The 25,262-nt window shown below is 49.0% G+C and overlaps 1 protein-coding gene and 1 pseudogene across 1 annotated transcript in view; one reads left to right on the top strand and one right to left on the bottom strand.

Annotated features, from left to right (window-relative positions):
* The window catches only part of GRM4 (glutamate metabotropic receptor 4), a 115,688-nt gene extending 110,575 nt beyond the window's left edge, over window positions 1-5,113 (top strand). Inside the window, exons 11-12 of the mRNA XM_090280791.1 lie at window positions 1,280-1,383; window positions 4,102-5,113. Of these exons, the coding sequence (XP_090136917.1) occupies window positions 1,280-1,383; window positions 4,102-4,194 (197 nt within the window). The 3' untranslated portion in view covers window positions 4,195-5,113. The remainder of the gene's footprint in view (window positions 1-1,279; window positions 1,384-4,101) is intronic.
* Window positions 5,114-13,944: 8,831 nt separating this feature from the next.
* LOC150006853 (large ribosomal subunit protein eL34 pseudogene) lies at window positions 13,945-14,308 on the bottom strand (annotated as a pseudogene).
* Between the last annotated feature and the right edge of the window lie 10,954 nt (window positions 14,309-25,262).

Raw genomic sequence — 25,262 nt, 5'->3', positions numbered from 1 at the left:
GGTCCCATCCCTCCAGGCCACACTCTGTTGGAGCAGGAACAGGTCTGTCAACCAACTCTGCTCCAGGGCTCCTGAGAGTAAGTGGGGCATCAGCCTGACCCCAAAAGGGTGACACGCATGGTGCTAGGACAGGTGAGGGGACCACAGAGGGCCAGCCTTCTCAGAGAGCTCTATTCGCACCTCACTGATGTTGCCTGTGCCTCTGCTCAGGCTGGTCACCGGGGGACAGGAGACAGTCACCCCTCCCAGGCACGGTGAGGGAAGACCCAAGGCCCCAGCTCCCTCCTTCCTGCAGGGGAAGGATGAGAGCTGCCCACTCACTCCCACCCCTGCAGGGAGGGTCAGAGGCCAGAGTCCCTTGCTCCCACTGTCTCTCATCTTTGTGACAACAGGGGCCACAGAGGCCCCGTGCAGGAGCCAGGTGATTAATTCCGGGAACAGCGAGACTGAGGGGTTGTGAGTGGGAGGAGTGGGAAAGTGTCACTCCTGTGGAGCAGGGACATTTTTCACTCTGTCACTGGTAGGCCACGTATCTTTAAACAAACAACAGAATACATAATTCAGGGGCCCGATAGCAGGCAGATTGGGTGCGGAGACATGAGGGCGACAAATGGGGCTGTCAGCCTGTGCCTGCCACTGCCCAGCTAATTCTTCTCTAGGGCGCCCCATCCAGAAACCAGCGGCAAGGGTTTGGGAGTGGGCGCTCTGCCCACACCCCCTGCCCTCCCCTGACACAGAGGGTGCCCCAGGGAGTCGTTCTCTCCACCCCTCCCCTCCTTACTGCTGCAGTTGTTTCAGACCTGCCCCTTTACCCATCATTTTTCAAGGTTTAAAGAGTATTTCCAACCACCCTGCTGAGAGCCAGCTAAGGGTTATCACCTATTTTACAGGTGAGACACTGGGGCTCCAAGAGGTTCAGTGTGTTAGAAGGGCCACGTGGGAGGTGCTGAGACCCCCTGTCCTGGTGAGGGTAGGACAGGACCCCAAGTCTTCTGACTCCTGGCCGGACTCTTCCTTTTATTCCTCACAGCTCCTGGGGGCCCCCGGACAGATCATTGCTCCCATGTTCCAGATGGTGAGACCCAGGGTCCTTGGCTTGTTGCTGAGAGCTGAATGCACTTCCAGGTTCTGGAAGCCACAGGCTGGCTTTTCTGTTGGAGACAGCTCTGGTCTTGTCTTGGGGGACAACAGGGGCCCACCTGTCCCTCACCTCCCAGGCACTTTCACTGCCACCGCCCTGGCTGCCGGCAGCTGACCTCAGGCTCCTGTTTCCCTGCAGTCGGGGAACTGCTGCTGCTGCTGCTGCTGCTGCTCGGAGGTTTTCCTTCGCCTCAGAGCCAGGAGCTGAGGGGTTTGCTGACGGTTTTGCTGATAGGTTTACAGGTTTGGAAACTCAGTTTTATCAGTTCATCCAGGGGGTGATGGAGCCCTGGGGATCAGGTTCTCACCAGCCGGCCTGCAGGGCGTTTTTCAGAGCAAGCTGCTGGCTCTTTTTATGCTGGTGGGGCATAGGGTCAGGTGGAGATGTGGGGGTTCCCCTCAGGAAAAGAAGTCTAGGCAAAAAGGGCCACCCCTTTTCATGTTACAGGCAGGGAAACTGAGGCCTAGCAGGCAGGTACAGAGTAGCCGGAAGCCACAGGGGGAGTCTGAGGCTACTGCCTCCAGAGCGCCAAGCTGCTGGTCCTCCCACCTCACCCCCCTTTCAGCAGCTCAGCCCTCTCGGGGTCCCAGCCTCTAGTCCCTCGCTCCCTTCCCCAAATGCGTGCCGGCCCAGCACCCCCTCCCAGGTTCTGCTACATCAAAACTGACCCATCCTGAGTTCCTTCCTCCCTCTTGGTCACCCAGCACCCTGGAGGGCTGTGGGCCATTTTAAAAGTGAAGGTGGGAATTCTTTGTAAACTACAAGGTGCTGTGCTGTGTTCTCATTCTCTTCCTGGACGTCACAGGCACCGTTTCCTTCCATTAGCACCTGTCCGGGTGGCACCTAAAGCTTGAAACTTCCCTGGGGCTGCCTAGCCAACTGATTGTTCATCTTCTGCTTTAACATTTCTGCTGACAGGGAGCCCAGCTACCACGGAAGGCCACCCACTCCATTCTCAGCTCTGGCTGGGAGGAGTTTCCTCCTTCAGCTCAACTGCGTGCTGATCGCCGGCCTCCCTACTGGTCCCCCCGTGTCCCTTTTGCTCACTCTACCCCAGCACTGCTTCTTCCCACACTCGATGGACCCCCAAGAGTGGGACGCAGCAATCCTGCCTGTCTCAGTGGGCATCGGTTACACTGCTATGACAAAGAGGCTCCCAAACAGAGGGGCTCAATCAGACAGATGTTTGTTTCTGTCTGCTGTAATAATACATAGTGGCGGCAGGAGCGGGGGCCCAGGTTCCTTCCATCTCGTTGCTCCTCCGGCTCTGGTGGGGGTGTCCTTGTCCTCACGGCTGAGGCTGGTTGCTTTCCATGTTCGTTCTGCCCACAGAAGGCAAAGGAAAGGAGGTATGGGGAATCTATCGATTTTAGTCAAATGACATGGAGGTTGCACACAGCTGTTCCACTCACGTGTCAGCAGGAATGTCATCATGCAGGGCCACATTGGCTGCCAGAGAGGCTGGGCAGTGGAGTCCTTAGTTTTGGCAGTCGTGAGCCCAACACAAACAGGGGGAAGGGCATGGAAGGAATAGTGTGCAGCACACCCCGCTGTCCCCTAAATGCCCTCTTCTCCAGGCCACATGCTCCTTTTCTGAGTAGACAGGATCCGATGGTGGGTCAGGGCAGCTTTATGACAAAGGACACCGTGATTTTCTCCCTTCTGGCCTCTTCTCTGTAGCAGCAAACCAGCTCCCACCCCAGGCAGCAATTCTGCTCTTGATTACTCTCCACTGGGATGTCCCCTGGCAGCAGAGGGAGACCCTGAACCCTGGCTGGACAGGACACATCCAAGTACCTGGCCAGGCTCCTCACCCCTCTGGCCTCAGTTCCTCATTCTTCTAACGGGGGTGACACTTCTCTGGCCTCCTCACTAGACTGCTGTCAGGTCTGAGCCCTGGGGGAGTGCTCATGCTGCCCGTGACAGTGGGTGTCACCCAGCTGAGGCTGTGGCGGGAAACTGGGAGCTACCCAGATATGCAACCCCACGCCCAGGGGTGGGTGAGCAAGGGCCGGAGTGATGGGTGCAGATGAGGGAGGCTTAAGGCTGAGGTGAGACAGGGACACCCCAAAATGGGAAGGGAGCTTCTGTTTCCCTTGAGCACGGGAGAGGGCGAGTCATATGCCTCAGTTCCTAGCTTCGCGAGGCATCTCTCTGGCTCCATTATTTATTTCCTTTGTCCCCATTCTCCACTCTGCATGTTCTTGGCACGCATTCTTCCAGAATGTGTGGTGTTGGAGTTCTGAAGATCTTCTCTTTAATGATATAGCGACCTTTGAACAACAGAGGGGTTGGGGTGCCAACCCCCATGCAGTCAAAAAATCTGTGTGTAACTTCAGGTTCCCCCCAAACTTAAGCTGTCCCTCAGTATCCTCAGGGGCTTGGTTCCAGGACCCCCATGGATACCAAAACCTGCAGATGCTCAAGTCCTCTGTTTAAGATGCTGTAGATCAGTGCCTATAACAGGCTTTCCAATCACGGATGAAAACACTGCAGATATTTACTGAAAAAAATGAAACAAAACAAAAAAACTCTGTATGTAAATGGACCCACGAAGTTCAAACCCGTTTTAAAGGTCAACTATGCTTTAAAATATATATATTTTTTTATATCACAAATAAAAATGATTCTCTTAAAGTGTGGTGGAGTCAGGAGGTGGCAGGGGCTCCGTGGGGAGGAGACCCTCAGAGGGGTGGGTTTGGGAGGGAGTGCTCAAAGAGGGGCCATATCTAGATGGACAGGTGAAGAGGGAGGGGCACTCCAGGCAAACAGCCCAGCCCAAGCAAAGGCATGAAGGTGTGAAGGAGAAGCTGGAAGGCTGGGTCCACTGCAGGGAGTTTGGGGGACAGAGGAAGAGGGGCCAGTGCCCAGTTGGGGGGATGTGGACTGCTTGGTTCAGGGGTCTGGACTTGGTTCCGTGGGGCGTAGTGCCCATGTAGCAGGGGGTTTGAAGAAGCTAGCCACTGACTCCTGGGTACCCCTGGTCTCTCTCCTTCCAGCGCTGGCCACCAAACAGACCTACGTCACCTACACCAACCACGCAATCTAGCTAGCCCGCCAGAGCCGAACAGGAGGAGGAGGAGCCGAGACCCTTGCGGATGGTGCGTCTAGCCAGGGCTGCTGTTCCAGGGGCCCAGCTGATATCCCGCCTGCCCGTGGGCACCCACGGGTATGGCTTGGTGCTGAGGACGGCAGAACCCCAGCGGTGATGGCTGGGAAGCCTGGGCAAGCCCGGTGGGGGCAACAGGAGGAGGGCGAGGGGCTGGGGCAGCCACAGCCACCCAAGAGCCTACATCTTGGACCAGGGCCCCTCCTGGCCCCAGATCACAGGGGCTCAGGTTGTATGGGCCCCAGCGCTGTTTTTTTCCTTTCTCCCTCTGTCTCTGCCTGACCCATGGGTGGCCTTCTTGGTCGTTCTCCATCCTATCTTTATTTTCTTTTCCCTTTTTGTATTATCTTCTTTTCCTCTGTCTCCGTCTGTCTGTGTGCTCTGCTTTTCTGGTTTTCCTTTCTCTCTCTCTGATCCTGCCTTCTCTTACTCATGAACTCTGTCTCCATGTCTCTCCTCCTGTTCCTATTTCTTTCCTGTCCTCAGCCCCCTCCTCACCTTCATTTACAACCAGCCTCTGCTCTCCCCTCCCTGCCACCCTTTCCCAAGTCACTAAATCTTACATGTCAAAAAAGAGAAAAAAGGAAAAAAAATCAAAAGAGAAAAAAGCCAAACAAAAACAAATCTTGAGTTGTTGCAAAGTCCTCCTGGTGGCCTCTGTGTGTGTCCCTGTGGCCTGCAGCCTGCCCGCCTGCCCCCGCCCGTCTGCTGTGTGTCCCGCCCGCCTGCCCGCCTGCCCCTCCTGCCGATGACACGGAGTTCAGTGCCTGGGTGTTTGGTGATGGTTATTGATGACAATGTGTAGCGCATGATTGTTTTTATACCAAGAATATTTCTAATAAAAATAAACACATGGTTTTGCACCCTGGCTTCACATCCACTGAGGGTCTGCCAGTGGGACCCCGGGCTCAACCCTCAGCCAGAGGGCCTGGCCTCAGAGGGAAGGAGGAACTAGGTGATGGAGACCTAGGGCTTGCGAGTGGTGGAGGCTGCTCCCTGGGTTTGGCACTGAGTGGGGGCATGGAGAGGCCTGGGGCAGGGAGGGGCCAGGACATTGTGGAAGATTCCAGAAATCAGCTCCTGCTGGTAAGGAGGAAGCTCTGTTCCTGTCCTCTGCCTTGAAGCCCCTAAGGAAGGTACCATTTTTGCCCTGCCTCTCCTCTGGCTCACATCCTTCACCCTGGGACCCCCATCGCCACCCCATGATCTGAGCCCCTCCTCTCCTTCCAACCAGGAGACTCTCCTCTTGAGGAATTGGCTTCCAGGACTCCCAGCACCCACAGCCCTTCCCTCCTGCTTGTCCTGTCTTCAGGCCACAGGTGCTAGGATGATGTGTGTGGCATGTGTCCAGGCGGGCCAGGTGCACAGCACAGGTGCGCCTGTGCGTGGCACCCCCAGCTCCTGCGTGTGTCTGCTCTGGCTGCATGTGTGTGTGCTCCTGGTACCTCCATGTGCTTAGTTGTTTGTCTGACTGTTTAGGCCCAAGTGTGTGTGAGTCCACGTTGCACCCACACGTGAGGGTGCCTGTCCCTGGCCGGCAGCGAGGGTGCAGTTGTGTGTTCACAGCAGCTGGCTTCCCTGGCAAGTTGGGAGGGAGGGAGTGGGGAGTGGCTTAGGGGATGGGCCCTGCCAGGGTTAAATTATAGAGCCAGCAACACAACGAAGCGACAGGCAGCAGCTGGAGCCCAGGCTGTCTGTGCCGACTCCCTGCCACCCACCTCAGAGGCTGGTGAAGGTGTGGGGCACCGTGGCCAAGGTCCCAGAAGGGCCCCGGGTGGGCGTCAGGCAGGGACTGGATGTGAAGGTGTGTGTGGATGTGAGGTGGGCAGCATTGAATCGTGCCAGTGTTAGTGCCCTCTGGGTAAGCCCATCTTACTCCTAGGGGAAGCTGGTCTCACAGGAACACACTGTGCTCAGGACATCCATTCTCTGGAGGGCCCGTTGAGATTGTGCAGCACCTGCCGCATGCTTGGAAACTGTGTGTAAGGGGAGGAGGGGGAAAAAGTGGGTGTGTTTCACTGATGGTCTTGCTTTCACTGATGGACTCCAAGATCCAGGATAGATGCTACCTAGTGTCCCAGGCTAACCAGGCAAAACTGGGTTGTCAGGCCAAGGCCGTTTCCCAGAACTTCTGGGGCAGTATTTGTGTGTGGGGGGGGAGGGTGTTGGGAGGAGTGTGGCCGGCTCCCCCCACCCCTGGTGTTTCCCTGACAGCACCCTAGCCCTGCACCTTGCCCCACCTCTGGCTTATTTCCTTCTCAAGGTGATTGCCACACTGAGGCCCAAGGCTAGGCTGAAGGCCTGACCTGGAACCCAAGGGTTTGGTGCTCAGCCCTGGACTTGTCCAGGTGACCCTCCATCTGTGGAGTCTTGTCTAGGTTCTGGGGGGCAATCACCTTTCCAAGGCGGGTGCTGTCCTTTCTACGCCCCTCGGCACTTCGGAGAGGCCAGTCGGGGACCAAGGTCAGCCTTCACAGCCTCGTGGGAGGAAGAGGCCAGGGTTGGGGCCAGGTTAGGCGCCTGGTGGGGCTTAGACCTGTCAGACATCCCTCAGACTTGGCTTAGTTCCACCTGCCTGAGGCTTTGAGAAGGAGCAGGTGGGGCGGTGGCACCTGGGCCCTGCCCTTGGACGGCCACCAATCTGCTGGGGAGACACAGCCTCAGGGAGCCAAACAGTTTAGAAACGTTCACAGTCCCAAAGTAACATAGTTGTGGGAATGGGTGCGTTAGGTGGGGGAAGCCTCAGGTGGGGTATGAATTCTGAGCACAGAGCCTGGGATACAGAGAAGAGGTGAGCGGGCTTCATGAGCCGAGCAGGGACCACTCTCCAGCAGGCCTTTCAGAGCTCAGACCAGCTGCAGTGGGGTGGGGGGCCCCCATCACCTAGAAGGCTCTAGCCAGTGAAGCCGGGCGGGGATCCACCCGTGACAGTGAGACCTGCACTGATGCCCACAGACCCTTCCTGGGCCAGCTGGCTGCTCATCTTTGCTCTCTGTCCCAAATTATTAAGTCCCTGGGCTCATGTGGGACACCCAAGAAAGGTGGAGAGATGCTTAGTATCTTCAGAATTTTGTATTTTAATAAGTTGAAGAGTTTTCATTGTCCCTGGACAGAGAGCTGGTGACCCCCAGAGCCCTTTGCAAGAGAGGCCAAGGGGTCTCCACAGGCTCTGTGCTTCCCCTTCCCCTGGGGTCTCAGCTTCCCAGGGAGAGGCCCAGAGGTGAGGGGGCGGCAGCCCCCAAGGCTGGTCTCCTCAGGGAGGATTGAAAGGCGGTTCTGCCTTTCAGATGAACCAGCCCCTCCCCAGATGGATCGCATCAGAGGCTCTGTGGGTGCACCCTGCTTGACTGTTTTACAAGCTCCCCGGCGGGTCTGAGTTTGCAGCCCAGTGGGTCAGATGAAGCCATATTCCAGCCACAGAACCCTTTCTTTAAATCAGCCAGCAGCATCCCTCGGGACTTGTTAGTAAAGCAAATTATGGGCCCACCTCCCAGCCTGCTGGGCCGGAAGCTCTGGAGTGGGGTCCCGAGGTCTGTCTGACAGGTCCTCCAGGGCACTGTGATGCAAGCCTGAGTCTGAGAACCACTGCCTAAAAACAGCTGCCTGTTAAAAGGTCAAGACGTGTGTTTGGGGGAGGAAGGAGGGGGGAGTCCAGGCCTAGGGTTACCAGGACAGGGAGAGTTCCTGAGATGCAGTACTTACACCGCTAAAACCAGAATGTTCCAGAAAAACTAGATAAATTGGCCACCCTATCAGACCCCTTCACCATTCACTCAGCAGGCATTAAGTACCTACTGCGGGCCAGGTCCCAGGTCCCAGGTGCACAGTGGTAAATGAGATGTGTGGTGCCTGACCCTTGGGGTTTCTGCATCAAAAGGGAACAACACCCACTCAGGAGCTTGTCGGGGCTCAAAACCGAGACCGGGCTGCTGCCAGCGCTGAGCAGGAGCCCACCGAGCTACCAGGTGCTGGGCACAAAGGACACCTTTGTGGAACCCGAAAGACCCTGGGGATTCAGCTGCAGCAGCAATATACAAACCCGGGTCCCTTCCAGCTCAGGTGGCCAGCTCTGCGCACCAATGTCCCATGTCTGGAGGCAGTGGCAAAGGCAGCCAGGGAGTGACCTGTGAGCACCATGCCAGGTCCCTGCCCCACGTCAGCCTGCAGGCCCAGTGCGGGGTCCTCAGGAGCCACATGATGATGCTGAGCTTCCAGGGGGCTGTGTGACCCCCTCCAGCCAGAGGACAGGCCCTTCTTTTTGATCCTTTCTCTGGCGCCCCCTGCTCCCTCCTCCTGGCCTGGGTGTCCATCTGCCCGCTGAACAGCGAGGGGAGACTGAGGTGCTCTCCCTGCCCTCCTGCCTGCCTTTCACTGCCCGGCTGTCCCCCAGGACAAGGCCCTGGCACTCTGAGCTTTGCAGGCCTTTGACCTCCCCGAAGACGCCATGGCACGGAATGGCACACAGCGCCAAAATCTCACTTGAGTTGGCAAAAGCAGCAATTAACATCTAATGAGGCTTCTTGCTTTATTTTTAGGTAACCTCCAAGGCCCTGCCTGTGTAATTCAGCCCACCATTGCTCAGCAGATAATTAAAGCATGTCACCATAATTTGCCCTTTAAAAAAAAAAAAAAACGCTGGTAATTATGTTTTTATCGCAAGTGAGGGGGAAAGAAAAGGGACAGAAAATAAAGAGAGGTGGAGCTGGGCTTCCACAGAGGAACCAGGCACCAGCTAGCCCTGGGGCCTCCTTAACTTCAAGGTTGGTTCTTCCCAAGACCCCCGCCCTTGCCTGTGCTTCTGGAGTCCTCCTCTTCCAGGCTGGGTTAGGAAGAAGCCCTTGACAAAATATTTTTTACAAAGGTTTACTTTATTTTCACTAGAGAGAAATGGGAAGGGAGACAGAGAGAGGAAACTGATCGGCTGCCTACTACAGGTACCCCAACCAAGGATCGAGCTCACAACGCAGGCATGTGCCTGACCAGGGATTGAACTGGTGACCTCTCAGTTATAGGACAGGATGACACTCCTGCCAACAGAGTCACAATGGCCAGGGAGGGAAGAATCCCTCTTTCAGCTTCAGCTGTTCCAGAGTATTCCTGTGGTCAGGAAGGGGTGGGCCTGAAACCAGAGTAGGCATGAGTTGATTGCTGAGCTGGGCACGGGTGGCTGGGAGTTCCTTATACTATTTTACTGTTACATGTGTTGAAAATTTCCATAATAAATAGGACTCCCCTCCCAGGAAGGGGTCTGCTAGAGCCTGGCACCTAGTATGCACTCTCAGGGGCAATTGTGACTGGATGTTCTTTCTAACTATGAGGAGAACGGCTGTCTTTATGCTCCAAGAACTGCATTTCAGTATTATTTTGGTGCTGATGAGTGATGGAGGGTGATCCTTCCTGGGCATCTGAAATCATTCTCCAAGCCTACAGACCATGCTGGGAACAGGCTGGCAGCTGCCCACATTGTTTCAGGGAGACCACTGCCCCCAAACAGCTTCCTAACTGTCATCTCTGCTGCTTAAATTGTGCCGTTAAAGCCACAGGTTTCTGGGCCAAGTCGTGTTCTCCCAAAACACATCTATCAGTTTGCAGCCATATTGGAGTTAGGTATCAAGACACCAGCTACCAGCTACCCTGAAGGTGTGAGATGGGGGACAGGTAAGTTTTGAAAGATGTGATTTTGAAAGAATTTGGAGATGACCTTAATTCACGTAGTCAGCAGTCCTCTGCCCCCCACCCTTCCATTTTCTGAATACTGCTCAGCCCTGAACTCAGGATGACAAGCACCCTGGTGTTGGAATCAGGAGATCTGGATTCTAGGTAAGGCTCCGCTGCTAGCTTGCCCTGTGCCTGTGGGCAAGTTGCTTTCCCTTTCTGGCCCTTAGTTTCTTTATCCATAAAATGAAGGTTTGAGCTCTGAGAGCCGGGTGAGCAGCCAGCCCTGTAGCAGCACAGAAAGGGGAGGTGATTGCAAAGAAGAGTCTTTTGGGCCCATTTGCTATGGCAACTGTGCACACTAAGGTTGTGGGAAGGGCTTGAGTGTGCAAATCAGGCCTTCCTTCAGCTTCCCCCATCCAGGTTGTCTGTCTGTGACCCAAGGAACAGGCCTTGTTAATATTGCGGGGCCCTGGAAAAGGATGGAGAAATGGTGGGGGTTGTCCCGGTGAGCCAGCCCTGCCCTCCACCACACGTGGTGGATGAGCTTGCCTCTGAAGAAAGTGTAGAACTAGATGTCTTAGATTGGATGGGACTCCGAGGACCACCCACTAACCCCCCTGGTAGACACAGTAGCTGAGGAAACAGGCTTTGGAGAGATCCCGGAAGACCCACCATCATTTGAATCAACCTAGAAGCTGGGGGGGGGGGGGTTGGCATGGTTTTTAGAGGCCCTGTAAACACGCTCCCTGGTAAAACACTGCCTTCTTTGCTTGTATTGGGAAAGCAGGGAGCCAAGCTGGGAGGGAAGGACCAGTCTGTGCATATAGTCCATGCAGGTGGACAGCTGTGCCTGGCACCCATGGGGCATAGGCAAGGGTGGGGGTGGGGGTGGCAAACATAGCAAGGGCCACCCAGAGGTCTGGGATCAGACCCTGGTTTTGGTCTCTGGCAGGTCTGCAACTCAGACACCCGAGTCTCAGCTCTCCCAACTTCAGATTCTATGAAAGAGAGATAACAATAACTACTGAAGATGACTTCAATGCTACAGAAGCGTCAAGAACACAGGAGGTCAGGAGGGGACTGGAGTAGCCCTGCAGCCTTGGCTGCCTCCCCCTCCAGGACTGTGCTCTCCTCTCCTCCCCTGACCCTGCTCGCCCTCCTCTGTGGTTTTGAGTTTCTTTCTTCCACCCATTCCTCAAATGCTATAGTTCCCTCAGGTCTGTGTCCATTCTCCTTTTTCTTCTTCCACCTCAAAGGTTCCATGGCCTCTCTCATCTAAACTGGTGGCTCCAGTGCCTTCCTTCCCAATGTTAGGTCCGACAGAGTGAGAGGAGAAAGGACAGGAGAACAGGCCATGAGTTTAAAAAGTTGGTTTGGCCACTTGCAACAGGTGGGCTGAGACCAAGAAGGTGATGTCAGCTCAGAACAATGGCAAGACAGGGCTTTTGAAAGGGGAGCAGGGAGTCTGCAGGCTAGGGGTTGGGGAGTGAGTTGATTAGGAACAGGAGTTGGCTGGAGCCTCTCCAGATGGTTCTGATGGGGGAGTGGGAGTGGATTCTGAGAACAGAGAAGTTGCTAAATTCCTGTCTGCAGATAAGGATACCTTTGAAGGACACAGGCAGTCAGTCACTGGGGGCAGCAGATTTATTGGGGGTTAGCTAAAATTTGACCTGAATTCTCGGAACCCAGGTCTTATGCCTAAGACCCAATATTCTGTGCCCTCCCCTGCATGCCCCAGCCTCCCTTGCAGTTGGGTGGAGGCCATATGAGCAGACCTGGCCAACAAGCTGTGGGAGCACAAGGCCGTCACCTCCTGGGCGGAGGCACAGGTGCCGTCCAGGCCTTTCCTTCTCCTCGTGCTATGGTCATGTACTGACATGGTGGCATATATGATGGAGGGCGCCTGGGTCTGTAGTCACTGGTTGGAGGAGACCCTCTGCCAACCCACAATTAACTTTGTATGAACAATAAATAAACTTTAAGGCTATGATGCTGAGATTTCAGGATTTGTTCCTAAGTTAGAGCTTTTCCTATCCTAATATGTCATCAGATAACTGCCAAGTGTACACAGTTCTCCTAGCCTCCAAACCTCCTTCTGCCCACCTGCGGCTACTCCATTGTCCATAGTGGAACCCAGTCTTCTAAATTTGTTTCTCTTCTGTGGTCTCCATTTGGGTGATCAGCAGTCACCCAAACAGGAAACCTGCACCTTCCCCTGAGCCCCCCTTCCCACCTCTCATCAGTGGCTGAGTCCCTGTTGTTCTCTCTGTCCTCTCCTCCATGCCCACTGCCACCTCTGGGCTCCCGTGGCCACCCCACCCCCACCCCCCGGACGGCAGGCACAGTCTCCTGTTCCTCTCCCAGCATCCAGCCCTTATCTCAGTTCTTTAACACGTTGCTCCCTGTCTCTGGCTTGTGTTCTTTCCCAGGATAAATCTGCCGTCATCCTTAGCTTTGTCTCTTTGTGTATAACGTGTCTCTTTCCTCTGGCTGCTTTTAAAATGTTCTCTTCATCACTAGTTTTAAGCGATTTGATTATGACATGCTTTGGTGTGGTTTTCTTCACATTTCTTGTACTGGTTTTTGTTGAGCTTCATAGATCTGTGGGTTTATAGCTTTTGTTATATTCGGAAAATTTTTGGCCATTAATTTTTTAATAGTTCATTTAAAAAAAAGATTTTATTTATTTTTTATTTTTAGAGAGAGGGGAAGGGAGGGAGAAAGAGAGGGAGAGAAACATAAATGTGTGGCCTGGCCCACAACCCAGGCCTGTGCCCTGACTGGGAATCAAGCCAGCGGCCTTTTGGTTCATAGGCTGGCACTCAATCCACTGAGCCACACCAGACAGTGCAATAGTTCATTTTTATTTATGTATTTGTTTGTTTGGTTTGTTTTTATTTTTAGAGAGAGGGGAAAGGAGAGAGGGAGAGAAACATCACTGTGTGGTTGCCTCTCACTTGCGCCCCCAATGGGGACCTGACGTGCAACCTAGTCATGTGCCCTGACTGGGAATTGAACCAGTGACACTTGGCTCGCAGGCCAATGCTCAATCCACTGAGCCACAGCAGCCAGGGGAACAGCTCATTTTCAATTATTCCCCATGCCCTCTTCCACCTCCACCCACCTCCTCCTCCCAGCAATCACCACACTGTTGTGTGTGTTCATTAATTCTTTTTCTTTTTCACTCGATCCCTCCAACCCTGCAACACCCCAGAGCTATCAGCCTGCTCTCTATGAGTCTGTCTATTTTGCTTGTTAGTTAAGCTTGTTAATTAGATCTCACATGTGAGTGAAATCATATGGTATTTGTCTTTCTCTGACTGGCTTATTTCGCTTAGCATGTTATCCAGGTCTATCTATGCTGTCACAAGGGTAAATTTTTCTTATTTTTAATGGCCAAGTAGTATTCCACGGTGTAAATATACCATAGCTGTTTTATCTATTCATCTACTGATGGGTACTTGGATTACCTCCAAATCTTGGCTATTCTAAATAATGCTGCAATAAACATAAGGGTGCATATATTCTTTCAAATTATTGTTTTGGGTTTCTTTGGATAAATTCCTAGAAGTTGAATTGCTGGGTCATAAGGCAGTTCCATTTTTAATTTTTTGAGGTAATTCCATAGTATTTTCCACAGTGGCTGCACCAGTCTGCATTCCCACCAACAGTTCCCTTTTCTCCACAACCTCTCCAGCACTTGTTGATTTGTTGATGATGGCCATTCTGACAGGTGGGAGGTGATATCTCATTGTGGTTTCAATGTGCATTTCTCTGATTATTAGTGATGTTAAGTATCTTTTCATGTCTATTGGCCATCTGTATGTCCTTTCTGGACAAGTGTCCAAAATTTGTAAAGAACTTACAAAATTCAACACCAAACAATCCAATTAAAAAATGACCACCGTTTCTTCAAAATGTTTCTGTCTGCCTAACTTCTCTCCCTTGGGAATGTCTATTAGACATGTATTAGTTTTTTTAATTTTTTTGTTTTTTAACAGAACAAGGCTTTTAATTATTTTTATTACTCAAAAAAAGTTTCATTTTTATTTAGCTTTCTGACTCTGTGCTTGTGCCTTCAATAATTTCACAACAATTTTCTGCTCCTTAATAAGGAAAGTACGCTTGATCCTGTCATGGACACATTTAGCACACATGGCTCCACCGTGGGCCCTACTGACATGTTTTTTCGTTTTAGACAACCTCATTAGAACTTTAGGCCTCACGGCATGAACTCCACAAAGTTGGCCTGGGCACACCCCACATGCAGATTTTGGTGCTTTCCCAACCTTTTTGGTATAAAGGTAAACAATTTTATTGCCAGGGGTTCGGGACAGCCTGGTTTTGTTAGAGGCTGTATTGTAGGACAGCCTCTGACAGTATGTCAAATGCTGGACCATTGTGAATGCCTAACAACACCGTTCCCAGAAGAGGACATGTATTAGGTCTTAATGTCCAATAACTCAGTCATGAGCTATTCTTTTCTCTCTCTTTTTTTGGTCTTTTTTTTTCTCTTTGTGTTTCATTTTGTATAGTTTCTGTTGCTATGTCTTCAAGTTCACTAACCTTTTCTTCTGTGACATATATTCTGCTACTAATTGCATCCAGTGCATTTCTAATCTCAGCATTGTAGCTCTCATCTCTAGAAGCTTGCTTCAGTTTTTTTCTCCTTGGGTCTTTAAAAAAAAAAAATCTCCTATATCTCTAGATAAATGTTTAATTTCCCTCTAGCTTCTTGAACATATGGAACATAGTTATATTAACTATTTGAATATCTTGATTTACTAATCTGTCATCCATGTTATTTCTGGGTTGGTTTCAATGAATTGATCTCCCTTCCCATTATTTCTCTTCTCATTTTCCTCCTTCTTTGTATACCTGGCATATTCTTATTGGATGCAGTTTTATGAGTTTTACTTCACAGGATGCTGGTTATTTTTATATACATGTAAATATCACTGAGCTTTGTCCAGATGTGTTTAAGTTACTTGGAAATGGTTTGGTCCTTTCAGTCTTGCTTGTCAGAGCCTATTTTGACCCACTACTGAGGCAAAATCTTTATGAGTCCTCTAGCCTACCCCCTGTGATCTATGGTGGATCTTCTGTGACCCTGGTGACTGTTTCCTCTGACCAGGCTCAGCTCGTTTCCTAGTGGAACCTGATCTGTGCCCAGCTGAACACTCAAGGGTGGACTCTCTGGGGTTCTCTCTCTGTGCAGCTCTCTCTTCTCTGGCCTATGACTTGTGAACTGTACCCACCTTGGGCCACCCTGGACTCCAGCTCTGCCTGGTCCCCTCCTCCTGTGCCACAGCGTGGGTGCTCTCTCCAGACACTATGAGGGACAACTGTAGAGCTCACCTCATTCATTCCCCATATCTCAGGGATCACTGCCACTCAGCGCTTAATGCCCAGTGTCTTCAGAGCTGTGGTTTCATGGATTCCGTCCATTTTGTTGTTTTTTGGAGGGAGGGAGCAGGAAGCTACATCTGGCCATTGCTACTTTATTTTGCTCAGAAGTGGAAGTGTTCTCTTGTCTTTTCAAGTTGCAAATCTGCTGAAGCTAATCTCTGCTCACTTCCATCGGAAGTTCCTCAGTGACCTTGACCTAATAACAAGAAGGGCTAACTCAGTGGCGGGCACTATTCTAAGTTCAACATGCATTGAATCATTTCATCTTTATATCTGTATGAGGGAAGTATTGTTTTTGCTCTTATTTTACAGATGTAAACACTGAGGCTCAGACAGGGTAAATAACTTGCTCAGGTACACACAGCAAAGAAGTGGTGGAACTGGGATTTGAACCCAGGCAGTCTGCCACAGTGTTTGCCCTTAGCCCCTCTCTACAGTGCCTCTCTAAGATACTCTGATTGGCTTCTGCCTCCACAATTTATTTCTCTATCTATTTTTTAAGCATTGCTGTGCTCAGGTTTACTATTAGTTACTAGAGATATGGAGCAACTAGAATTAAGAAATAATTATAAAATAATGGGGAAATGGAGACTAGAGCATGTCCATGTACCAGAAGCTCAGGGAAATTTCTCTGAGTTTACTTCCTGTGGGAGTACATCTGAGCTGATTCCTAAAAGATAAGATGTCTGTAAGGTGAAGATAAGAAAGGATATTTCAGGGATAAGCAAAGGGACAGAGGTAACAAATCACATGATATTTGGGAGGAGCTAAGTAGAGACATCGGGAAGATAGAGGTGAGCACTCCAGGTGTGGGAGCTGAGAGTGGAGAGGAAGGCAAGCGGAATGGGAGGAGGGTCTTGGGGGCTCTGCCCAGTAGCCTGGACTGTCTTCTAAGGAGGAAGTGATCTGGTCAGAGCTGCACTTGGGACAGTCACTCTGTGGATGTTGGATTAGAAGGGCCGGGCCTCGAGGTTGGGAGACCTGTTAGGAGGCCACTGCCATGGGCCTGGCAGGACATGAAGACCTGGAGATACGGGACTTGGAAGGGTAACTGAGGGTAAAGAGTTGGGATGAGGTTGGCTTGGATGACTGGTTACTGGAATTGCTGGAAGGGGAAAGTGAAGACTTGACTTCTAAGTTATATCTTTAAAAGGAGTGGGCATGCATTCCATGTGATGCTCTCCCCTTCTCTCTGGCTGGGATACAGATGCGATGACAGGAGATGGAGTAGCCATATTGAACCTAGAAATTGAAGATAAGTTTAAGGGATGGCAGAACCTCATTACAGTCTAGGAGTATCTACCTCTGGACTGTTACATGCAGGAGAACTCAACTTATATCTTGTTTAAGCCACTACAGTTTACAGTCTCTGTATGAGCAACTTAGGATATACTTGAGTGAATGCACCTATATTCCACTGATTCTCCACTACACTGTTTGGGCTCCCCCAACCCTACCCCTTGACCTTTGCCTACAGTGGTCCCTGAGCCAGGACATGACATCTTTTCTGGCACCTCCACCCCCACCTGCTTGGACAATGGACACCATCTGGTCAGGATTCTGCCTTGGCATTCCTTCCTCCAGGACCAGTCCTTCTGCTATGCTTCCACTCCACTCCCGTTTCTTGACAATTTCTACAAGCTTTTCAGGGGCTGGACATGTCTTATTCCCTTTTGTTGGCCAATGCTCCCTTCTATTAGGGACTCAATCAATACATGATGATTGGATGATTCTGAGAAGTGGGTACAGAGAGCACATTGTGGGGCTGGTGGGAGAATTCAGTGAGCTCACTGTATGAATTGGTTGGTTTAGGTTATGCTGTGTAACAAATGGCCACAAATTCTCAGTGGCTTAAAACCACAAAGATGTGCCTTTCTCATACTATCTGCCCCTCATGGGCCGGGGGGAGAGCACTCTGCTCCTCTCAGTTGCTCAGAGATCACAGGTGACAGAGGTTCCTCCATCTTATGATGTCACTGCCTCCACACACGCCTTCTTGGCAGGGGAGGAAAACAGGCAGAGTTGCACACCAGCTCTTAGATGCTTCCACCCAAAGGCGGAAGCTCATATTGCATTGACTAAAATAAGTGCTCTAAGCCAATCTAACTTCAAGGAGATGGGTGTATGTAATTCTGTTTGCCTAGAAAGAGAAGAGAACTGGAAATATTGGTTAGCAGCAATGATGTCTACCAGCTGGGTGTGTAAAAGTCTGGCATAATATTGAGAACATAGTACATGATCAACCAGTGTGTTTCTGTTCCCTAGTCATTCATCATTCAACTGTATTTTATTGCATTCAGTGGTGAAGCACAAGTCATCTTCCTGTCTCGTGGAGCTTATGGTGAAGTTCGGGAAGAGGGACAGGCATTTCTCAAATCAACACATTCATATATAAAAAATCATGCTTTATAATAAGTGCTCTAAAAGAAAAGTACAGGGTCCCATAAAAGAGAATAATGGTGAGTGTGTGTGTGAGAGAGACTTCATTAAAATGAAGAGTTAGGGAAGGCGTCGCTGAGAAGGCTGCCTTTGAGATCCAGAGAGAAAGGAAATCAGGGGAAGGGGAGGGAAGAGATATTAGGCAAAGGGAACAGTATGTGCAAAGCCGCCGAGGTGGGAAAGGGTCTGGCAAGTTTAAGAAACTGAAGGAGGCTGAGGCTGAAGTGCAGTGATTAAGGAGTCTGTGGGGCAAGCGAGGGCAGAGAGGCCCAAAGGGGAGGTCACGTGGGACGTGGCAGCATGCGGCTGGGAGGCCACTAGAAAGGTTTAAGTAGGCTGGGTCATGACACGAACCTTTAACGACCTCTGAAACGTCTGTGTGGCACCGCAGGCTCCTGTGCTTCTCCAGGTGGGTTCGCTCCCTCGGGCTCTCACCAGGTCCTGTGGCTTTGACTCTCATGTGTGCGTCTGCAGCCCTGTCCTTGCACCTGAACATGGCCCTTTTGGCCCCCTGCCTACTCCCCAGCTCTGCCAGGGTGGAGGAGGGAACCTGGATGGGTCTGAAAATTAAACTGACGAAGACAGATTAACAGGAGAAAAGCATATAAAGTTACTTACTGTAAATGTAATGTGACATGGGAGCCCTCATAAGGAAATGAAAACTCAATACACATTTAGACCTGAGTATTTTTATGTGGGATGTGATGAAGAATGGGCAGTTGTATAGAAATATGATAGGTTAGACAGTGTGAGGAGAGGAATAGACTGGAGGGACTTAACAAGGCCTGTTTATGAAGATTCTTCTTGGTGTTCCTTTGTCTCCAGAGATAAGGAAGCTCCTTTCGTCCAGGCATAGGGAGGGCACCTCTTTTTTTATTTTTTGACAGAGAGACTCTTTCTCTTTTTAAAAAGATTTTATTTATTTATTGTTAAAGAGAGGGGAAAGAAGAGAGAGAGAAGGAGAGAACCATTGATGTGCCAGAGAAACATCAGTTGGTTGCCTCTCGCACTTCCCCAATCGGGGACCTGGTCCACAACCCAGGCTTGTGCCCTGACTGGGAATCGAACCGGTGACCTTTCAGTTTGTGGTACAATGCCCATCATACTGAGCCACACCAGTCAGAGCTGGGAGGGCCCCTCTCATAAGACGTTTTTAGGACCTGTTTCAGAGAGAAGGTGTGGTGGGGTTGGTCCAGAGTGACCTTTCTTCCAACTCCTTTGGCTTAAAATATTCAACATGCCAAGATGCCACATTTTGCGGTAGCGTGTTCTGAGCCACATCACCAGGCACCTCCACCTTAGCATGTACAGATCCAGACTCTTGGCCACCCCTCAACCAGCTCCCTTCCTCAATGAAAAGCCCCATGATCTCAAGGGCAGAAAGCTGGCGATCAACCTTGACTCCTACCTACCACCCCTCATCCAATATTTTAGCAAGTCCCGTTGGCTCTCCTTTAGGACGTCTCAGAATCCAACTGCTTCTTCCCACCTGGTACAAACCACCACTATCCTTAGCCTGGGTTGTTCAGACACTCTCTCGAGTGGCCCCTGCCTCAGCTCTTGCCACCTCACTCAGTTCCCCAGCAGCAGCCGGAGGGATCTTGTGAAAATGTAAATTGGATTCTCTCACAACCTTCAAAACCCTCCAGGTTTCCCTCACACTTAGGCTAGACCTCAGACCTCTGGCCAAGGCCCTCCGTGTTCCGCCAGCCCATTTCCCCTCTCCCGTCCCGTCTCACTGCAGCCACCCGGGCCTCCCCACTCTTCCCAAACACTCCAGGTGCTGTTCTTTCACCCTGGAACCTTATTCTCCCCTAATTCTGGTGAACTTCGCTAAGCTGCCTTCACAGAGAGGTGTTTCTGACCGCCACACAACAGCATGTCCACCCGCCCTCCATCAGTGCAGCCACTGGCTCACTCCATCTTTCCCTTCCATCTCATCACTACCGACATCACGGATTACACTGATCGTGTCTCTCCCCCAGAGCAGGCAGGGACCTTACTCTGTTTTCTACTAAACTTCTAATACCTGGCACACAGAAGACAATCTAACAAATACTGACTGCATAAATGACCTTGGAATTCCAGGACTGCTAGGAGGATGGAGACCTTGTTTTGTTTTCTCCGGGGAGAGGCCAGCTGGGGTTGTGGGCAGTTTGGGTTTCTGGAGGTGGAACAGGCCCTGTAGCTACAAACAAGCAGAGCCCTCCCCATTTGTTCTTAGAAGAAACTATAAAGTCCCCACAAATCTTAGTGTAGATGTTGCAGTTTGTGAGGTGAAGTGTGCTGTTTAGTCAGGGAAATTGGGAGCTTCTCCAATGCTATGCCCCTGGAGCATTAGAGAAATGTCTTCCCTAAATGCGTGTTTAGACTGCACTGTGGCTGTCCCAATATGGTGTCACTCTGAAGGTGAATAACCCAGGCTCCGGGAAATGTACACTTAGTTATTATGATTGCCTTCCCTGGGCCCAGAAGGCAGGCCTCATTCATTAATTCACTCACTCACTCATTCATTCATTCATCATTCAGCAAGTTAGAACTGAGCACCTCCTGTCGTGTAGGTATTGGACACCAGGGTAGACAAGGCTGACGCAGACTCCAAGGGACCAGATGAATAGTCCTGCTGCAGGAATTGCTTGGGGCTCAAGCTGGGAGGAGGAAAGGACACTCTCTTTGAGGCTGTGTCCGGGAGGTGAAGAGACCTTGAGATCTGGGGAAGAGGCAGGTAGTGGAATCAGGCAGAGAACATGAGGAGGAATTCTGGCCTCTATGAGCCCCAAGAGTTACTGCTGCTGGTGGGGATGTCACACCCTCTCAGGACTCTTTTGATTCTTCCCCAAACATTCAGCAAAACATTCTCTGGACTTGTAGATGCACAGGGAGGGGACATGAAATAGAGAAGGGGGTTATAAGACAGTGAGAGATGAGCCAGGGCAGCACATATTAGAGACGTGGACACAGGCAAGAGTGACAAGTGCATATCCTGAGAAATTTCCCACCTCCCACCACTCACCACAGAACACCCAGAGGTGCTCCCTAGAATACAACAATTATTCTTTTAAATGCATGATTGTTTGTAAAATGAATGGATGAACTAACAAATGCAAGGACAACTTTTAGGATGTGAAATATAAAGAGAATGCTGGAAGCCTGAGTGCTTGGAGGCTCTGCAGCTGCAGGGAGACCTCAGGTCATTTGCATGTACACCTCTAGGACCTAGCAGCACTATGGACACTTTGGGTCATATTATTTTTTGTTGAGGCAGGCTATCCTGTGCATTGTATGTTTGGCAACAACCTTGGCCTCTACCCACTAGATGCCAGTAGCACCTTCTTCTTCCAGTTTTTGACAACCAGAAATGGCCCCTGGGGGACAATGTTGTCCAGGTGCAGAAACGAAGGCCTAGAGCCTTGGGTGTTAAGGGTCCCACAGGGAAGAAGGCTGTGGGCACTGTATGCTGGGGAGTAGTGATTGAGACAGCTGCAAAAAACCAGGGCTCTGAAAGGCTACACTGTTTTTGAAAGGATAGAGAAAAAAAATCTGTCCAGTGGCAAAGAGAAATGATAAGAATATTTGTCTATTTCAGTTTTTTGTTCTAGGTAGAAAGAAAAGCCTTTAAATTTGTAACCACAAGCTTGTCCACTGAAGGTTTTATGTAAAATACATGCATTACCTGGTTCCAGGAAATTATAGGTAGTGAATTAACTCCAACTGTGTCAGTAGCACCTGGGGTACCTGGCAAAAGCAAAAGAAAATTCTCTTTGGAGAGACACACCCTCAACTCCTACTATATAGGATTCCTGTGGATAGCCCAGCTAAGCTTGATTTCACTGTACAAAATTACAAAGCACATGGGAAACAATGGACTCTGAGTGAGTCAGGAAAAACAACAAATGGCAGAATTGGGCCTTTAACATTTAAAATATTGGAATGGTCAGATCCAGAACATTTTAAAAAATAGCTTGTTTATTAAAATGTTTAAAGAAGTAAAGATGCTACCAGAAAATCCAGGCAAATGCAAAAATGAACAAATAGACTCAGAAATAAAAACAATAATGATGAAACTTAAAACCCAATGGACAGGTTAAACAGCAGTTTAGATACAGCTGAAGAGACAGTTCGTGAACTGAAAAATCGTTTTGAAGAAATTGTTATGGGGAAAACTCAGTTCTTCTTGCCAACACAGTAAAGAGTTACAGATCAGCAAGTCTATCAGTATGTAAGCAGGGTTTATTAATGATACATTCTAATGGAAGAGAATGGGCCTTGCTGAGGTGGGAGTGAAAGGGATAGGTTCAGGCAGGGCATGGCAAGGTAATGGTGGACAAAAGCAAGGGTGGCAAGAGCCTGAGAACTTACATAGTTGGCTGGTTGAAGTGAGAGAGTTACATATTGATTAGTGGGTAAAGACGGTGCCAGCTTTCCCTGAGGGGGATGTGACTACCCAAACGTAGGTTTGTGTGGGGGTTGTTAACCCAGAATTCTTATCTTGCTCCAAACCACATTTGGTCATCTTGTTGTAAAACAAATATATGACAGACGGCAGTTAGCCGAAGTTATTTATGGGCTCTTTCTGTAAGCACTAGGGCCCCTTGTAAAATAAATAGTGACCTGAGGTAAGCAATTAACCAAGGTTGTTTTATGGACCTTCTATTCTGGCACTGTGGACACTCTCCCACCTTCTTCCTCCTGCATTTTCTAACTTCTACCTAAAAAAATCATTAGCCATAATTCAGCACAGAGAGGAAAACATGAACAAAAAGAAAAAAGACATGGGATATAGAATGAGGTTGCAAGTTTGGTATAATATTTGCAAAACAATAAATGTAATACACCACATAAACAAAATGAAAGAAAAAAAATCACATGATCATATCAATAGATGTTGAAAAAGCATTTGATAAAGTACAGCACCCATTTATGATGAAAATGCTGAGCAAAATGGGAACAGAGGGAGCATACCTCAACATAATAAAGGCTATATATGAGAAACTTACAGCCAACGTCATACTCAATGGGCAAAAACTAAAAGCTTTCCCCCTAAGATCAGGAACCAGACAAGTGTGTCCACTTTCTCCACTTCTATTTCAACATAGTTTTGAAAGTTGTAGCCACAACAATCAGACAAGGAAAATAAATAAAAGACATCCCAATTGGAAAGGAAGAAGTAAAACTGTCATTATTTGCAGATGACATGATAGTGTACATAGAAAACCCTATAGGCGCCACAAAAAAACTACTCAATCTAATAAGTGAATTTGGCAAAATACGAGGATGCAAAGTCAATATTCAGAAATCAAAGGCAGCTTCGTACACTAACAATGAAATATCAGAAATAGGAACTAGAAGAAATCCCATTTACTATAGTAACAAGGAAAATAAAGTATGTAGGAATAAACTTAACCAAAGAGGTAAAAGACCTGTACTGAGAAAACTATGGAACACTGAAGAAGGAAATTAAGGAAGATACAGATAAATGGAAGCACATACTATGTTCATGGATTGGAAGAATTAACATCATTAAAATGCCCATACTACTCAAATCAATTTATAGATTCAGCACAATCCCTATTAAAATATCAATGACATATTTCACAGATCTAGAACAAATATTTCAAAATGTATATGGAACCAAAAATGACCCTGAATAGCCTCAGCAATCTTGAGAAAGAACAAAGTAGGGAGATTCACAATACCTGATATCAAACTATATTACAAGGCCATGGTAATCAAAACAGTCTGGTACTGGCATAAGAACAGGCAAACAGATCAATAGAACAGAAATAAACCCAGGTCTCTATGGTTAATTAATACTTGACAAAGGGGGCAGGAGCATAAAATGGAATAAAAACAACCTCTTCAACAAGTGGTGTTGGGAGATCTGGGCAGACACATGCAAAAAAATGAAACTAGACCATGAGTTTACACCATACACGAGAATAAACTCAAGATAGATAAAAGACTTAAATGTAAGCCATGACACCATAAACTCCTAGAGGAAAACATAGGCAGTAAAATTTCAGATACCCCATGCAGCAATATTTTTGTTGATATATCTCTTAGGGCAAGGGAAATAAAGGAAAGAGTAAACAAGTGAGACTGCATCAAACTAAAAACTTCTGCTTGGCTAAGGAAAATATCAGCAAAATGAAAAGGGAACCAACTGCATGGGAAAACATATTTGCCAAAGATACCTCAGACAAGGGCTTAATATACAAAAATATATAAATAACTAATATAACTCAACACCAGGAAGATAAGTAATCCAATTAAAAAATGGGCAAAAGACCTGATCAGACATTTCTCTAAGGAGGACATACAGAGGGCCCATAGGCATATGATAGGATGCTCAACACACTAGCCATCAGAGAGATTCAAATTAAAATCACAATTAGATCCACTTTACACCAGTCAGAATGTCCATCATCAACAAATCAACAAACAAGTGCTGGCAAGGATGTGGAGAAAAGGGAACCCTGGTGCACTGTTGGTGGGAATGCAGAGTTGTGCAGCTACTGTGGAAAACAGTATGGAATTTCCTCAAAAATCTAAAAATGGAACTGCCTTTTGATTCAGAGATTCCATTGCTGGGATTATACCTGAAGAATCCTAAATCACCAATTCAAAAGAACCTATGCACCCCTATGTTCATAGCAGCCCTGTTTACAATAGCCAAGTGCTGGAAACAGCCTAAGTGCCCAACAGTAGATGAATGGATCAAAAAACTGTGGTACATTTACACAATAAAACACTATGCAGCAGAAAGAAAGAAGGAACTCCTACCTTCCTGATAGCTTGATGGAAGTGGAGAGTATTATGCTTAGTGAAATAAACCAGGCAGCAAAAAAAAAAAAAAAAAGATACTGTATGATCTCACCTAATACAGGAACCTAATGAACAAAACAAACAAATGAACAAAATAGAACCAGAGGCATGGAAACAAGGAACAGACTGACAGTGACCAGAGGGGCGGGAGGGGAGAAGTGGGGAAAGAAAGGGAAGGGTCTAGTTGAGAACCTAACATAAAGGACCCAGGGACATGGACAACAGGGTGGGGATTGACTGTGGGAGCAGAGGGGTGGGGCGATGGAGAGCAATGGGTGAAAAATTGGGATAACTGTAATAGAACAACAATTTAAAAAAAATAAAAAATATCGTCTATGAATTTCAGAAGAGACAATTGAGAGAATTTGGGGAAGCAGTATCTTAAGATATTTTGATTAGGAAATTTCCAGAAAGTATAAAAACAGAAAAATGACAAATTCTGAGTAGGAAGCATGAAGAATTCAAGCAGAGTGAAACCGTGGAAATCCAAAGAGAAGATCTTAAAGGCAGCTAGATAAAAAATGTCAGATTACAAATGACCCCAGGATGAAACACTTGTCCTCGGAAGGCCCAGACATTACATAGGGAAGGTGTTAGCCCCAGAGGCCCCACGTTGCCTGTCCCATAACCTGCCACCTGAGTCAGGCCTTGCAAAACAGCTATAGCCAGTGGTCATTGTGT

Source organism: Furipterus horrens, unplaced genomic scaffold, assembly GCF_987537825.1.
Source record: "Furipterus horrens unplaced genomic scaffold, mFurHor1.1.pri manual_scaffold_6, whole genome shotgun sequence".
NCBI classification, from domain to species: Eukaryota; Metazoa; Chordata; class Mammalia; order Chiroptera; family Furipteridae; genus Furipterus; species Furipterus horrens.
The sequence above is the reverse complement of the archived record's forward strand: the minus strand, read 5'-3'. Positions and strand labels throughout refer to the sequence as shown.